The sequence below is a fragment of the Danio aesculapii genome, chromosome 7, assembly GCF_903798145.1.
Source record: "Danio aesculapii chromosome 7, fDanAes4.1, whole genome shotgun sequence".
In the NCBI taxonomy this organism is placed as follows: Eukaryota; Metazoa; Chordata; class Actinopteri; order Cypriniformes; family Danionidae; genus Danio; species Danio aesculapii.
The window spans coordinates 28363715-28382366 of record NC_079441.1 but is presented as its reverse complement, the minus strand read 5'-3'; the positions used below and the strand labels follow the sequence as shown (position 1 = coordinate 28382366).

At 34.7% G+C, this 18652-nt stretch overlaps 1 protein-coding gene across 4 annotated transcripts in view; it reads right to left on the bottom strand.

Moving 5' to 3' along the window:
- Nucleotides 1–5039: 5039 nt before the first annotated feature.
- tln2a (talin 2a) overlaps nt 5040–18652 on the bottom strand; it is an 87170-nt gene continuing 73557 nt past the window's right edge. For 3 of the 4 annotated variants that reach the window (XM_056461530.1, XM_056461533.1, XM_056461531.1), the window contains 15 exons: nt 18438–18584; nt 18153–18322; nt 15631–15814; nt 15411–15536; nt 15212–15283; nt 13722–13838; nt 12162–12347; nt 11971–12078; nt 11755–11860; nt 11218–11342; nt 10500–10625; nt 9835–9897; nt 9567–9749; nt 9332–9457; nt 5040–7487 (listed from right to left, as the gene is read on the bottom strand). In XM_056461530.1, coding sequence (XP_056317505.1) covers nt 7359–7487; nt 9332–9457; nt 9567–9749; nt 9835–9897; nt 10500–10625; nt 11218–11342; nt 11755–11860; nt 11971–12078; nt 12162–12347; nt 13722–13838; nt 15212–15283; nt 15411–15536; nt 15631–15814; nt 18153–18322; nt 18438–18584 — 1968 coding nt within the window. In that variant the 3' untranslated portion in view covers nt 5040–7358. The remainder of the gene's footprint in view (nt 7488–9331; nt 9458–9566; nt 9750–9834; nt 9898–10499; nt 10626–11217; nt 11343–11754; nt 11861–11970; nt 12079–12161; nt 12348–13721; nt 13839–15211; nt 15284–15410; nt 15537–15630; nt 15815–18152; nt 18323–18437; nt 18585–18652) is intronic. The other variant, XM_056461534.1, reaches the window with a different exon arrangement.

The following is an 18652-nucleotide window of genomic DNA, read 5'->3' as shown; positions in this document are numbered from 1 at the left end:
ATCCTATCTTGAGGTCTCATATCTCTGGGTCAGTCTTGTAGGAGAGAGAGGCATGTCAACGAGTCCCTCAGGCATTGTCCATAATCTGAAGAGCTTTAGATATGGTGGCTGTTGAACAGCAATCTCTCAGCAGGCTCGCGTTCATTGCCAAGCACCGCGCTGGCTTTAATCGACCGCGGTAAAACCCCCAAATCTCCTGGAATCACAACGACGTGTCGTGTGGCGGAGATACAGCTGTCGGCCATGCCGCGAAGAGATACAAAACCCCGTGTAGAGGCTCACTGGACTTTGCTGCACCATTTAATAAATTGTCACTTATCACCGAGGTTACTTAGGTCAAAATAACTTATACTTGTAAGTCATGAGAGAAAGTGGTTTAGTTCAGATTTGTTTTAACAGTTTTTATCCTTAATGGCCGTTATTCTTCACCTCTTGTCCTTAATATTAAGGTGATTTGGATAAAGCCATTACAAAAATGGCGTCTTCATACAATGCTGAGATGTTTGTGTTCAACATTAGCCTAATTGTTCACACTCTCACATTCCCATTACATGGAGTTTTCTCCAGAAGGTTATTTTTACCCTTCCCTTTCTGAAAGAAGCACCTGCCACAGTCTCTTCTTAGCTGTTGTAAGACAAGCTTTGCAACGTGCTCAATTTATCTTCAGCGCACAACAGTCTTTATATCATTGTGTATTACATACATAACAGACCATATTTATGAACTATATCTACAGTATTGTTTGTAAACGAATGTTTAGTTGGTCACTGTTATTTTAGGCTAGTCATTTATTTTAGTGTGCAGGAAATGAAATTTGTTACATGGCCACTTACTCTTTCCATTTGCAATCATTTTTTACTTTGGTTGATGGCTGCATGAAAAACCCTGGAACCTTTCTGTGCAAAAAAAAAAAAAAAAAAAGGTTCTTTGGACATCTTTACATTTTAAATTTGTATTTACAACAAGCAACTTGTTTTTGTTTGTTTTTTTTTATAGCTTTTCAATGAATGTTTCTTCTTCCGGCATAGAGCCTTGATTTTTAAGAGTGTTTAAGTAACATTTTATGTATGGTTGAAAGACTTGATGGAAAAGTATATTCACGTTGAATTGTATGTCCAAATAGACATTCTGATCTGCCTTGTGATAGATTATAATCACTAGTCAAGTTTCATTAGTCTTGAGAGAGATCAGACTGACAAGTTACAGCCAGAGCTGTTTCAGCAGATGTGCAAAGCTTCCTCTTGGGGAGAACCTTTCAGCAACACACTTAGGCCTGGCACCTCAACCTGTTAAATGCCTTTGATTCAACTTCAAGATTATCTGGATGCTGCTAAATATGCTATAACTTTAATACTGATTTGAATCGCTTAACTAAGGTCATTTACACTCTTAATAATGTCTCAAAAAAGTGGACTTAACACAGATGCTACACTGTAAACATCTATTGGTGCCTTAAATATTTTAGTTGAATTAAGTTACCTTTTCTAGTCATCAATCAAACTGACAAAAAAAATTGACACCTGATTAACTTATTAAAATAAGTTAAAGCAAGATAAAAATATTTGTTGACTTGACTTTTTGTCATTACATTTTTTACAATTTTACAAAAGTTTATTCTTCAAATAAACTCTTCAGTGAACAAATAAAGGGAATAAAAGTGATTTTAATCATCTATAATATAATTATATATAATAATCTTTATATAGTCATTTTAATAATAACAATAATTGGAGTGATTTATTAGATGGTATCATTATGATGCCACTAAAATGTTATTGTTAAAGAATGTAATCTCAAATCAATTAATAAGCTATTACTAAATCTCTAAATTTAGTAAATACTGATCAAAACTAAAAAAACCCACATGTCAATGTTTAGATGAGCAAGGTTGTATTCTGTATACTGAGATTTAAAGCGTAAGATTGTTTACTGGAGAGAGAAGAGCTGATGTGTGCTGTATAATTCTACTAAACAGCCATGAACTCAATTATTTTGGTCAATCAAATGTCACACATATAGCTGAATTTCTCCTAAATATCTTCTCCCACTGGAACCCTGTATACAGTCAAATGCTTTAAACAAACTCTGCGTGAAAACATCTAATGTTTAAGCACATTTGTCAGTTTTACTTGCCAGTCTATTAGAAACTCTAATTGTACCAACTGTAAAGCTTTAAACATGCATATCTGCTATGATCATCTCCTCTCAGGGGACTAAAATTAGCGCCTCCTTGAGTATGTGATCCCACCCAATATAGTCCCATACCCTCATGCTGACTAAAGACATACCACCCCAGCCCTGCCCCCCCGTGCCAAGACTAACAGCTTAAAGGGGTAGAGACAGCCTGAACACAGGGCAGTTCTGATCTACAGGATCAGATCTTTCCATTCTCACTTAATAATGAAGAGTAACTCTAAAATGACAGCTAACTGCAAAAAACGGATACCTGTAATGAATGAAGGAATGTTTGATTTAAGTTTATATGGCATTTTAGCAAATTGTTTAGATGCAGATCATAATTTTTAAATAATATGAATCTCACAAAGCATTACTATATGGGGAAGGGGTGGAGAAAGCACATAGAAGGTAAACTTGCTTCTATTAGGCATCTTGTAAGAGATTTATAACCTTCTAAATTCAGCTGGGGACATATTTCTACTACTTTACTCATGCTTTCTGTGATTATTATTATTATGAACTGATACTACTTTTTATATCTTGATTAATTTTGCATGATGGTATATCCAGTGCTTTCCTGCTTTCTATTTACACAATGGGTTTATAATGAAAATATTTAAACCAATTAAAAAGACTACATTATTTACTAATAGTGTTTACATTTTTTTGAATAAAGTATTTCATGAGCAATAATTATTACTGTTTTTAATCACTAAAATATATTTCAAATAATAATAATAATAATAGTTATGAATATTAGCTTGGAAAGTAATTATAAGAAACACAAATTTGTGGTCCAAATATTTTTCCGTAAAAGACAACTTCAATCAATAAAGTAAATAAAAACTTGATTCATTCTCCATTATCAGTCGTTTAAAGTATTTTTAATTCATATAGTTTATTATTAGTAGCTTTATTTTCAATGTGAATTTAATAAGCAGAATAAAAATAATAGATTTTTTATTTTAATAGCTGTAATTATTATTATATTATTGTGAATAATACTCTGGGTGCTCCAGTTTTCCCCACAGTCCAAAGACATGTGCTATAGGTGAATTTGCTATAAACTAAATTGGCCGCAGTGTATGAGTGTGTATTAGTGTTTCCCAGTTATGGGTTGCAGCTAGAAGGGCATCCGCTGTGTAAAACATATGCTGGATAAGTTGGCGGTTCATTCCGCTGTGGCAACCCCTGAAGAACAAAGGGACTAAGCCAAAAGAAAACGAATGAATGAATACTGTTAGCATGAAATAAAAGAAGTAAATGTGAATTATTATTCATTCTTTATTGTTATTATCATCATCATCATTATGCACATGAATGCATATAATTTTATTATATTCCTCAATTTTACTAGCAGGCATTAACCAATTACTGAAGTTTTAATAACTTGATTAATTTTGCATGATAGTATATCATATAGCACTTAATCTTTTCCGTTTTTCTATTTACATGATAAAATGTTTATTGTGTAAACATTAAAAACCTATGAAAAAAAGTATGATTACATTATTTTTACAGTACTTACCCTTTTATGGACAATAATTATTACTGTTGTTATACACTAATATACAGTATTTTAAATAATATTAGTTATAAATATATACATGAAAAGTAATTATATGGAACACAAATGGTAGCTGTGGTTTTCGTAACTTCAATCTTAAATCAATAAAATTAATAAAATGTTGATTCATTCTCCAAGTGTTAGAGAATAATTTTTACTAATAATTATCAGTCACTTTAAAAGTTTTTAATTCATGTATTTTATTAATAGTAACTTTATTGTCAAAGTGAATTTAATTAACATAGTAAAAATTAATTAATATTTTAATAGCTGTAATAATCTTACACATAAACTTGGCGAACGTGCTTTTTCCTTTTATGCTCCTAGGGCTTGGAATGACCTGCAAATTCAGCTTAAACTTGACACTTCTGATTGAGTACTTTTAAATATCTTCTGTACAACATCTTAAAGGATACTTGAAATTGTTTTTTATAATCTGACCTTTATTATAAATGGTGATTTTGTAATTTTGTGGTATTGTTTTTTGTGATTTTAATGTGAAACTTTATGTGCTGCCTGCCGTCTTGACCAGGTCTCACTGGAAGAAGAGACAGAGCTGTCTCAATGTGATCTCCTGGCTAAATAAAGGAAATAATAATAACAAATAAGTCATCATATTATTGTTAATATTATTAAGATGAATTAAAATAGGTGAATGTGAATTATTATTCATTACTATTATTATTATCATCATTATGCACATTAAATATTATATTACTCAATGTTTTTTCTGTTTTAACTTTAGTTTTTTTTATTATTATTATGATGAACTTATTTTCTAACATGCTTACTAGCAGGCATTAACCAATTACTGAACTTTTTCATTCATTCATTCATTTTCTTTTTGGCTTAGTCCCTTTATTAATCAGGGGTTGGCAGAGCAGAATGAACTGCCAACTTATCCAGCATGTTTTACGCAGTGGATGCCCTGCCAGCTGCAACCCATCACTGGGAAACACTAATACACTCTCATTCACACACATACACTACAGACAATTTAGCCTACCCAATTCACCTACACCACGTCTTTGGACCTGTGGGGGAAACCCATGCCAACACGGGGAGAACATGCAAACTCCAAATAGTAATGCCAACTGACCCAGCCGAGGCTCAAACCAGCGACCTTCTTGCTGTGAGGCGATCATGAACTTTAATCAATAAAGGAATAAAAGAAAAATGTTTTATTTATTGTTAAACGTTTGTTACCCAATATACCACCATATCCTTAGCACTGTTTAGTGCACAGTCCTAAGCAATCGCCAAATTCATTTTCCAAGCAGAGAGCAGACGAACATATTTTGAAAACCTTTATTTTAAGTTAAATTGCTTCTCCAAATAACCATACACTTTACATGTATAACTTCCATTCTCGGCTTTTAATGCAAAAGCTTTTACAACCAGCAAACCCCAAAACAAACAAGTCAGTTTTTCTTCCTTTAATATTTTTAAACATGGACTCACTTTGAGGTCTTTCCCAGAATTGTAGACCCTTCAATAGTCGTCTTCATGCATGAAATGGCAAATTAATCACTTTTCCAACCCTGCCATTAGATTTCATGAAGCATGCATGAGAAATGCATTACAAAAAAATGTGCCGTCTTAACATACATATTCGTACAGAAGCCATATAGATTTACAGCAAGATGAAGACAGACACTTTAAATGCAGATCTACAGCTAAAGGGGGACTGCTTAAAGCCACTTTATGACAGACAAAACCATTTCGCAGTAAAATCAGACTCGTATCCTTCGAGCTTGGAGCATCAGAGGAAAGAGCAGTAACAGATTAGCAGCAACTCCGCTTCCACATACACGCTATGGTGAATGCAAGCCAGATATATAAACACCTGATCTGATCTCTGACAGTCAGAGAGCTGATACGGTCATTGGACAGTGATAAACTAAGGCACTGAAACTAAACGTACATAAAGCCACAGTCACAAGGGCTTTATAGATGAGCAATAAAGCACTGAGAACTGAATCTGAGTTGCATATATGACCAAAATACAAGCATAAATGTGAAAAAATAGAGCATGTTTAGAAAATTTATAATGATGAGAAAAAGAAAATCACTCAAACAGCACCATAACATACTGCAATGGCCTATTATTTCAAAATGAGAAGGAAAAACTATCCCTAAAAGTTTGTATAAATGTTACAGAATGTCCGGCTCTACATAAAGTGAAGTGCAACACATTCATACAGCCCTGTTCTTCTGAAAGCATATCCTCATGTCCACAGACATTATTATTGAATGCATACATTCAGTATTTGAGTGTAAGAAATATTCATTTTTGCTACAGCATCAGGTCAGTTTGAGATTTAAAGGTATAGTTCATCCAAAAATGAAGGATTTGAGAATTTGTGCATCCTCCAATAAGACATCAAAAATATACATGCCTTCCTTCTTTCAGAAGAATATAACTGGAGTTTTAAGTTTATAATATCCTGGCTCTTTCCAACTTTGTAATGGCAGTGAATGGTGCCCGAGATTTTGAAGCTCCAAAAAGAGCATATATCATTAATAAAGTAGTCCGTATGACTCCAGTAAGTTAATGAATGTCTTCTGAAGTAAACAAATGGATTTTTGTAAGGAAAAAAATCTAAAAAGCTTTCAACCGGAAGCCGGTGATCTTAGTTTATAAATAATATTTTATATGTATTATTTATAAATATGGATATTTTCCCTCACAAAACCCATTGATTAACTCCAAAGGCATTCGCTAACCCTTTACAATCGTATGGATTACTTTGATGATGGATTGATGCACTTTTTGGAGCTTCTAAAGCTCGGGCACCATTTACTGCTAATACAAAACTTGAAAGAGCCAGGATATTATTCACCATAACTCCTATTGTACATGTCTGAAAGGAAGATCTTTAATGCGTTGAGGATGAGTAAATAACAAGATAACTATTTTTAGGATGAAGTATTCCTTTAAGTGTCTGGAGGAACTTCCAGAGTATTTTTGAAGGTTAGTAGAGTTTTTTGATTCTTCATGAAACACTACATCTGGTACATTCTCAAAAATAACTTTTCGATGGAGAGGATCCGTGTCAGACGTAAAACTCTGAGTGGTTTTCTTTCACATTGCACGCTGTCTACATAAATATATTTCATTTGTGAACTCTGAAGCAAGGAAAGTGAAGCGTATAAAATGCATCTCACCATTACAAATGTACACGTTAAACATTCAACTGGAGTTTAAAAGGCTGTTTTCTAGGATCAGGTTTCTAGTTTGAAACCCCTAAAAATGCTTTATTTCATTGACGGCTATCAAACAGAGGTTCGTTTTATTAGTCTCGGTTTCTGCAAGTGTAATCCCTCTGTTCTCTTCATGCACAACATTTTCAAGTTCAGGATCATGCCAGAAATTCAGAGGTTCTTCATGAGGGTTTGGTGAAAAACATTCACGGATGATCGATGTTTTTAATGCTCTTCAAGAGTTTAAATATTTAAAAATTCACAATTCGGTCTACTGTTTTAATGACTCTTCATCAGTTCAGTAGGTGTTGTATGGACTGAGTTACAGGTCGAAGAGAAATGCATCTGTGTTCTGATGGCAATAACCAAATGGTAGGCAGGCTTATCACAAGGGTGCCAACATTTGGGATTAGTCGTCATCCTCTCGGAGTTCACTTGGCAGGAACTTGTACTGCTGCTGTCTGATCTGCGCCAGCTTTTTACGGGCTTCTTCTAGCTCCCTCTCTTTCCTTAACATCTCCTCCTGAGCAGCAATAATCTGAAGGAAATGAACCGATTAAAATCAGTACAATTGAAAAACCAACCAGATTAAGCCAATATTGGTCATTTATTTTGAATATGTTCAAATATTAACCCTTTAACCGCCCACTCTACCAAATGGTTGACCATATTTGACTGTTTTAAAGAACGAGTGTTAAAGTCATGTAAAGAATGACTGTTTTAAATAATGGTTTACACACACAGCATTGTTGGTTTACAAGAAAATCAAACAAACATAATCCTGTTACACTCCTTCACTTGATTTTGAAAAAAAAACATGTTAAATGAGAATCTGAAATATTTTATGGCATACTTCAAAAAATAAAGATGATTTAGTATTCAAAAATGTTTTACTTATTTGTTTAATAAATTGGTCTTACACTTCATATTTTCAGATTTTTTGTAGTATATGTATTAATTCCGGTACTTTTACCATAAACCGACATATCTACCATTTGGTAGAGGCTGTTATGGGAAATTATGGGATGTGCTGAAAAAAATGCACTGGTTGTGTTAAGTAGCGACATTAGGAGTTAAGAAATGCAACCCAAACATTTTTTTCTTGGTGGCAGTTAACGAGATCAGGTTTTATATTATCATCCTCAACTATTAAATTTGGCTGCAAGAAACCATTAAAAAACCAAGAATGAGGTGCTAAACAAGGCAGAAAGGAGATAGAGAGGTTGATTTCATCAATGAGATTGATGCGTCAATTCTGTCTGTCGGCTTTCTATATCGTGTATTGTTTGGTGAATTACTCTTTAGGAATGGTGAAAATTTATAGGTATTTTGAAGTTTGAATTTATTATGCATTGATTAATTGATAATCTAGGGGCTGCGTATGCAAATAGGCTTTTGGCTTGTTCTGGTACATTGTACATTTCAGGATTATTCATTTGCATTGTCCATGTCAAATGAACCTGAATGAAAAATATACAAAAGAAAAAAAAAGAAAAACTCAAATAAATAAAATATGATTAAAATAAATTTAATTTAATGTAAAAATCTGACAAAAGCGTCTGAGAGTTTGAAAAAGTTTAAAAGAAAACCAAAATGATGGACAGGAAATTCTAATGATTACAGCATATAATCGATATTGGTGTTTGCTGCACAATCTTTGGGACTTTATCAAAACTTGTCTAAAAACAAAAAGGCTAAACTAACCTAAGCTATTAGCATTCAAATATTTATGACAGATCAAAAATGTAAAACAGACCACTGACCACTAGGTGGCCCTGTGTTGAAGTCACTTCAATTCTTTTCTTTTTGTTTTAAGACTACATTTAATTATTTATTTACTTATTAGTATAGGACAAAATATTAGACAGGAAGCACAGTTTGAGAGAAAGGGAGGAGGTAGGATCGGGAATGGTTCACATGCTGGAACTTGAACTTAGGACATCCAAAGCGAAATGGCAATATGTCGGTGCATAGTAACTTTTTATTATTTTAGCATGGTCCGATGATTGGGTTTGATTTTTTTATAGCATCAGTACATCAGACAACAATTTAGAAGCAGTTGTAAAAAAGTGTTTTGGAAAATGCAAATGAAGAAACGTTCACAATGAAAATCTGCCACTACTTTTTACTATATGGTTCAATGGGCTTCCATAGACTCGAGGTGGAGGTATATAGGAGGTATGGAGTGTATACACGTCTAAAAATATCTTTCATTAATTATTTTCATTAATAAACAATAATTCTAGTAATATAAAATATGCACTCCATACTTATGCATATTATAGTCTATATATTTTGGATGAATGATCATCAACTATATATTAATCTCAAATTAATATTACAAATGATTCCATTTTTTTAGAAAGAACCTGTAATTCTCACCTGAGCAATTCCTCCAACAAACCTGGTCTTGACCACCACATTATCATCATCAGCTTTGTTGAAAGCAGCTTTCTGTGCAGCTCGAACCAGATTGTCAGAAGCACGTTTCACAGCATTGCCTGCAGCCTACAGAAAACATGTAAAAGGATGAAGAAATATGTTCAACGACATCAGAAAAGTATACTACCATTGCAGTAACTCATTAAATATCAGAACTAATTTAATCATGCTGTACCTGTAGCCTCCTCATAGCCTCTGAATCCTGGTCCGCTTTAACTTTGCACGCCACCAGCAGCTGTGCAGTGGAAGCAGCCACTTGTTTTGCAGATGAGATTAGCTTTTCTTCACTGGCGTGGCCTTGGACAGATGCATTTGCGGCCTCACAGAGGTTACTAGTGGCTGCAGCAACCATACGAGCCTGAAATGGCGAGAAAATTATGCGGTCACATAGGGATAAGTCATGATGACCTGTTATTCTGACCGTTTAATATTTCAAGACTTACAGCAGATATCAGCCCTTGAGACCACTGACCATCATCCACAGCATTAGCAGGAATGGCTCCCACCTTTATTAGAAAATAAGATTTATTTATTGAATTAAAATAAATTAATACTTTTAAAAAATACAAAAAAAAAGGAAAATTAAATGAAAACTTTTTTTAACAAAACAAAAAAAAAAAACACAAATACAACACTAAACAAAACCAAAATACAACACACAATACAAACACACAACACAAAACAAACCAAAACCAAGAACAAAACAAAAAACAACAAAAACAAAAATACAACACACAAAAACAAAAAAACACAACACAAACACCAAAACACATAACAAAAACAAATAAAACACCACAACACAAAACAATAAACATTACAACAAAAAAAATACAAAACCACCACAACACCACAAAACCACCACAACACAAATCACATAACAAAAAACATGAAAACACATAACAAATACTAAACAAAAAACACCACAAAATACAAAAGATCATCACAATACAATACAATACAAAAAACACAATACAAAACAAAACACCTCAACACAAAACAAAACCCACAACACAAAACAAACAAAAAACACCACAACAACGATGATTTAGAAGCAAATGTCAATAAAAACAAAATTAGGTGTCAATTGTTATGCTAACATTTTTCGTACCTTGCCCTGGGCTACGAGTTCTCTTTGAGCTGCTGAAGCTGATTTGACGAGAGCGCTGGTCGCTGCAGCGATTGATTTGGCTGCTTCAAGAATCTGCTCTTCAAAGTCTAAACTTTCATCAGCTTGCTGCAAAGAAAACATGTGATTGTCATTGTAGATTTCCTTTGATTCCAACAAAAAAGTGGGAATTTTTAAGACAGGAAAATGTTCATCATTGCTGTTCTGATAAAGAGCTGGAAATGAATTATATTCCTGTGTTATATTGTATATAACTGAGCCTTTGCAAAAAACTATCAAGTTTTCTCACTGAGCACTAGTGAGAAAGTCTACATAACCACAACAAAATTCTAGTACACTGCAAATACATGCAAACCTATATATATATATATAGTATAATCTTGTATAATTATATTATTACACAAACCCTAAATTATACATAAAATATAAAAATTCAAAAACTAATATGTTATACAGTTATTGTATCATCTTATTAAAATTCAAGGAGTTATTGACAGGTTAAAATAAGAAAAGATAACCTCAAGATGAGCTTAAAATGAAAAGAAATTCTTTATTATTCATGACTATGCTTTAACATTTTATGAATGAAGAACTTTTGTAATTTATATGATATATTACATTACATATTTTGACAGATATCGTACAGTGTTCTTACAAATTCAATGCGTTCATTAAAGGGTGTATTAAGCAAGTCCATTACCTTTGGTTTGGCTCTCGGTTTGAGCTGCTCAAGTTTTTTGGCCGCTGCTTCGATTGAGGCCGCAGCTCCCAGTAACTCCGTTTCTGCGATGACGGTAGGATCCTCGGGGTCAACCCACTCAGTGCCTAAACACACAATATATACACACACTGAACCACTGTCTGACACAATATACACACTGAAACACAGTCTGACAAGACCTGAAAACCACACATGGACAGCATGCCTCAAAAACTGTGAAATGAAATATGAATGACGTGTTTGAAAACAAAAGCAATGCAGAAAATATACAAATTTCTCACACTGCTGAACACAAATGAAATCATGACACACACAAAAAGATAAAAACAGGTTTGAATAATAATTAAAAAAAAGAAAGAAGTAAAAACATAATTATTTTGTCTCTTACTGTACACACCCTCGTCTTGAGCGCAACAGGAGAGACAGGAAACTTTTCTCAGCACAATAAATCTCAAAACTCTGCACAGTGAGTGTGTATTAATGAACGTGTGTTGTGAACATTTTTTTTTTGGTTACCTTTCATGGCCTCGGCTGTTTGAATCAGTTCAGTGACGGCTGCTGCAACCTTTTTAGAGAACATCGCCAACTTCTGTTTCTGATCACCTGTTGGCTTTTGTAAGACCTGGCATAAATACATGCACATGAAGAGTTCTGGTTAGGAGCCATTCTGCAGAAAATATCCATCAAAGCACCGTCTGAATGCATAATGTGTGTAAATGATTGTGTTTGCACCTGTAGGACGTGTTCTAGCAGATCTATATATCCATTGGTACATTCAGTGCCGTATAACAGAGCTCTGCTCCTGACCTCCACACTCACTTCCTCGTTATATGCAGCTTGCTAAAAGGGAAAAGAAATGCATGAGCTTCATTGTAATAAAGCACTAAACATATTCATCTGCGTGGAAAGAGTTGAAATGTTACCTTGCATGATGTCAGCATATCCGCTATGACCTTTCGGCTGAGGTTAGCGGTGGAGATCACGTCCTCCTGTCGGGCAGAGTTTCCTGCGGCTACAGCTTTGGCGGTCGCCGTGGTGATGCCCTTGGTCATGCGGATGAACTCTTCTGGAGTGCTGGACTTCTCTGGGGTTTCTTTAGACTGGAACATCTGCAGACAATCACAACAAATACTGGTCACTGGGATGCTTTCATGTTTCATTTTGTAACCATGCTAAGTATGTTTGGGTAAGATTTTTTGTGTGCTTCTGCCATATTTAAGAAAAATTAAGCCATCCGTTCTTTGATAAAGTCCCCTTATTATGCTATTTTATGTGGTTTTATATATCCACTTCTGTCTTTCAAGAAGCTTTGTGTATTAAATATACACATGTACAGTTATTTTGTTATTTTACAGATTTTTATTATACTATATACATATTTTATATGGACTTACATTATACTTTATATTTTATATTTTCACATTATATTTGACATATTTTATATGCATTTACATCATTTGAGTGCTAGACTTCTTGCTGGCAGCTAGCTCTCTGCAACTCTCACATGGTCACTCACTGAAGCTAAGCAGGGCTGCTCCTGGTCAGTACCTAAATAGGAGACCAGATGGGAAGGCTAGGTTACTGCAGGAAGTGGTGTTAGTGAGGCCAGCAGAGGGCGACCAACCTGTGGTCTGTGTGGGTCCTAATGCCTCAGTATAGTGACAGGGACTCTATATTGCTCAGTGAGCGCCTTCTTTCGGATGAGACGTTAAACCGAGGTCCTGACTCTCTGTGGTCATTAAAAATCCCAGGATGTCCTTCGAAAAAGAGTAGGGGTTTAACCACGGCATCCTGGTCAAATTGCCCACTGGCTTCTGTCCACCATGGTCTCCTAATCATCCCCATTTCAAGATTGGCTTCATCATTCTGTCTCCTCTCCACCAATCAGCTGGTGTGTGGTGTGCGGTCTGGCGCAAAATGACTGCCGTCGCGTCATCCAGGTGGATGCTGCACACTGGTGGTGGATGAGGAGATTCCCCCTTATGTGTTAAGCGATTTGAGTGTCCAGAAAAGCGCTATATAAACGTAAGGAATTATTATTATTATTATTAGACTTCTCTGGGGTTTCTTTGAAAAAAATGATCCTTTTTAAAATAATGCACAGTTTGGAAAGGTATGAGCTGAAGCAAATAAAAGGTTAAAGTATGTCATGAATACAAAATCAGCATGTTCCATATGTGTGTTTGTATGTGCTTTTGTGTCATATCAGGACACAAATCTGTATAATGACATGGGTATGACACCGGTATTACAAGAAGTTGTGAAATAAGAGGACATTGCTGATGTTCTAATTTCACAAAAAGCTTATAAATCACACAGAATGAGTTTTTTTTCAGAAAGTAAAACTGTACAGTTTCCTGTGAGGGTTGGGTTTGGGGTAGGTTGGGGTTAGGGCAATAAAAACTTCAGTTTGTAGAGTATAAAAGTAAACCAATTTATTGTCACCACAATTTACAAAAACAAACGTGTGTGTGTGTGCTTACTGTGAGCTCCTGTCTGATGCACTCAATAGTGGCCTCCAGCGCTCTGGTTCCTCTTGAAGCCTCATCCTCCACTGCTTTTACCGTTTTCAGTAAGGATGTTACATTAGTTACCATAACCTGAACACAGAGACAGACAACGGTTTGTAGATTTCTGTTCGAAATGACTTACAATGCCTCATTCTTTATAAACATTAATTGCGCTTTTACAGAAAGAACAACTGAGGCCCTGTTTCCATCTGATGTTAAAATGAGTCTCATCAATCTGATCATCAAATGGACGACACTAAACTCCACTGTAAATGGAGCTTAATATGTTTTGAGCTTTTTATCACTTCCTGAGGTATTCAAAGACTTATGTGGTCAAATACATTCAAGCAGCCATAAAGGACAATCTACTCTCTGCATGGTTATCGAACACATGATTTATTTTTATATAAATAAACAGGAATTGTATTGAACAAACTGTACCATAACAAGATATGAAGAGTTCAGATGCAAAAACCTCAATGTGCCGTCTGAAATTTTAGTAGAAAATGAACATTTTTTCTCAGTCTCCTTTGTTTATTTGGATTTATTTCACTTTAAAGATCATGAAAAGAATTTATCTTTTGCCATAAAAGTAAAATTACTGAACCTACACACAGGAACCTGATAAAAATGCTCATTTTAGAAGAAACTTTCAAATGGCATTTGGAGATTTTTGCATCTAAACTCTTCATATTTATTCTTAAGGGGCAATTTACCAACACACAGATCACTACCAAAATCTATATCGCTTGAAAGTCATGTAACATGGGTTTATGTATTTAGAATGGTGAAAAAAAGATGTGTCCCTCACTAAAACCCAAACACAAGTGGTCACAACACTCAAATGAATGCATGTTAATACCAGGTTGCAACAGTAATGAGTCTCATTCTTACAAACTCGAAAGCGCATTTTAATACCAGGTGAAAACTGGGCCTGATATCAACATGTACATCTTTTGAATGCATATACCCTTGCAAACTAGCTATTTATAAACTGCAATTTACTTTCCCCCCATCACCTCAACTAAAAATACAAAAAAGCTTGTTAATAATAATAACTGTATTTTATATAGTGCCTTTCCAGTGCTCAGGGACGCTTTATAACTGTTAGAAACAGAACAAAAGGAAACATCTACAAACCTGTAACATTCAAAAAATAAGTGAGTTTTAAGAAGAGACTTAAACTTAGAAGTATATAAAAGTTATATCCTTTCAGTTTATATACTTGCTTTATTCTAATGATAAAGATCAAATCAGGCGTTAGATTGCACCACTATTCTTTGAATACTACAAAATTAGCGATTACAAACTCATGCAGAAATACGCCATTAATGGGTCATGTAGTTCATTTTATGTTCAGGACAGTTTGGGACTAGGTGTGCAATGGAAAGCAGATGATGGAAGAGATTACAGATTAATTTCCTCATTCATAATTAATCTGATTAATGGCACACGTTTCTCACCAGAAAATTTCTACTCATCATATCTGAGTTAGGAGACATTTCCATCCCTGCGGCCAGATTTCTGAGGGACAACTGGGAGATTACAGTTTCAGAGACAGATATATAACAGCTAATAATCTAACTGGAGTGTTTTGAGCTCATGATGTATGAAGGGAAAAGAGAAAATAATGTTTATGTTTGGGTTTTTTTACACTTGTACCTTGGCTGCACTCTTGAGCTGGAACATGGACGGGTCGTCAGCTGCTTTTCCTGCCGCACACTTGGTGGCGCTAATGAGCTCAGCTAAAGCTTTAGCAACGTCCTTCACTGCGTTGATCAACACAACCTAGGAGAAGATGAATGACAGTAAACACCTTCACATTCCTGGAGGATAACTTTGACATCTTGTCTGTCCTCGTGACGTTCTTCATGTCTCTCACCTGTGTTTCTGGGTCATCGGGACCTATGCTGGCAGCTCCCAGTTTCACCACATCTGTAAGCTGTGTGATGGTCTTGGCAGAGGACTGGGCGGCCTGAGCCAGCTTTTCTTGACTTGACGCAGCACCTGAAACAAGGTTCTTTGTGTCCTCAACAAGAGCTTTGGCCGTCTTCAGAATATTTTCTCTGATAACACACAAAGAGAGAGGGAGAATGAATGTTATTTGGATCTAATAAGAGAGTAAACAACAGCAACATATTTAAGTGCAGTAAAGAACAGTAAATTAAGAACAACAATGAACACAGAATGAGTAACCACAGTCTGACTGGGTCGATACAGACAGAACTGGCAACCCAGAGAGAGCTGGACCTGCCCACACTGCACAAGCAGAAGCAGAGACAGAGCAACATATCCTCAAACTACCAGCACATCAGAGCAACATTCTACCTCAAATTTAAGGTCGTTTATTTTTAAATTTAAATTTAAGCAAATTGTATTTCACTAGCGGCACAACACATTGTCACCGGTCAAAAAAGACAGAGGAGACCAATAAAAACATCAGTGGTGCGCCTGCAAAGACCACACACACACACACAGAAAATTCTAAATAGTTATAAATAAATGATTGTTAATTTTTTTATTATTATTATTATTGTTTTTTATCTAAAATGTCTATTGTAAAATATACAGCATTTTTTAATCACTACTAATATGTCATTTGTAAGGCCAGACAGAATCTGCAGACATTTTTTGATATTTCTGCGCAGAATTTTGTTAAAAATCTATTATCTAGGATTTATGCAGAATGATTTGAGTGTATCATAACTAAAAACTTAATATATGAAATAAAAAGTAATACCTTTTAAACTTTTAATTAATCTTTACAATGCAAATCCAATTAGATCCACTTTATTTGGTAAATAAAGCAAGCCTATTATATAATATATCTACTAAAAAACTGAAAATATTACTTGACACAATGTATTGTAAATAAATCATATGAATATTTCATGTTAGTCAATAATATTACTAAAATGAATTTAAAAACTGAATAAATATAAAATGTACACACATTTAATACACAAGTAAATAAACAGAATCAATGATGGGCTAAAAATCTGCGGGCACAGATTCAGTGTAGGTCTAGTCATTTGTTTTCATATGTTCTATTTCATGTAAACATCACAAATGCTTTGGCAGTACATACTGTATGTAACATTTGTCATGCCAATAAAGCAAGTTTGAATTGAACGACTGAATTAAGAATGAGAGAGAGAGAGAGAGAGAGAGAAATAGAGAGAGAGAGAGAGAGAGAGAGAGAGAGAGAGAGAGAGAGAGAGAGAGAGAGAGAGAGAGAAATGAACAATTTAATATTCAACATTGTAATACAAAATTGCAACATTGTAATACAAAAACCTTTATGGCTGTATACTGTTTTCCTTTTTCTGGAATAGGGACTTTTTTAATACAATGTTGCATTTCTCCAAGGGAACATTTCAAAGCCACCAGTTAGTAAAACTGTCCTTTAATCGGCTGTAATGGCAGCTACATGGGATCTCTATAGAAATGCAGCATAAACCATTCATGTTTTGATCTATTTCAAGAGAGATATGATCGCAAACAGTAAAATATCAGTAATTTCAAACCATCATGTCCCGGTCAGAGCTTTGATTCAGCAATGTTTACATCTATCCTGTGAATATTTCAGTGATTTAGTCTTTGGTGATGGTGATGGTGATGGTTTTGCTTAGATTATAAATTATACATGTTGTTTTATTTTTATAGTACACTAGTCCTTAGTCTCCTCCTCTGCTCATAATCCAATAAACTTAGCATATAAATAAATACAACAAATGTAAACAGTAACAAATATTTAGTCGTTTTGACTGTTCAAACCAGGCACTGATGGGCAGAGTCAGAGCAAATAGCAAGTTATAACACTTTTTGACACTTTCTTTCTTTCATTTATAATTTCAGACCATCATCTGTGTGTGAAATGATAATACAGAATGGTCTGGAACAGATGTTATACAGTGTTCAGACACTAAACCTTTTTTCTTTTTTATAGATAGAAACATCATTAAAATAATAGATGTGAATGAAGAGAAGTGACTGTATTTTATTGTCAATTTTCAGTGAAAGGCTTTTTGGAATATCATGTAATTTTAGGGTTTATGCTTAATTTAAAGAAATGTGTAAATGTTGTCAGGAAGATATAATATACATGGATAAAAGATGAAATAATATGAAGTGAGAATGCAATGCTTTGGAATTAATAAAAAAAGCTTTACTTTCTTTTCTTGCTCCATTGCTTCATGAAATCTTGCTTCATTTGGTTGAAATTATTTTTTGTTTTTCAGTTTTGCACAGATATGTAAATGTTTTGTTGATTATAGTGCAATATATTTGAGTTTGGACATTTGTTTTTAAGTGCATGTTTATTTAGTTTATAAATAAGTAAATCAAAATCAAACGTATGCCAACTGGAAATTAGCCTGTTAGCCTACAGTATTTGTGTGATACCTGTGATCTGCGAATGAGTCTGAATCATTCTCAGAGTTGAGCGTGCCAGCCGAAGCAAACATGATGGTGGTGTCCAGGTCAGCGATGATGCCGGATACAGCACTGGCTGCAGTGATACAGGCCTGAGTGCCTTTATTACCAGCTTGCAATGCAGACAGCACCATAGACACCTACACATACATTTAAATCAGTCATGCTGTAAAAGGAAACTGACATTTCAACAAACAACGTTATAAATAGTTTGACTGAGAGTTGCGTTTTTATTTGTTCGAGTTGTTCTAGTACCTTTTCAGTGACGGCTCGTGCACACTCAATGAGTTCCCTTTTGGTGAATGAGTCTGTTGGACTGATCTGCAGCGCTCCAGCCTTCTGAACGAGCACTATGCAGCCGTGGCCCAGTTCCTGAACACGTGTCTTGATCTGGAACCCGATCTACAAATCACCAACACAATGGTGAGCATGTGTGTGTGTGTGTGTGTGTGAGAGAGAGAGAGAGAGAA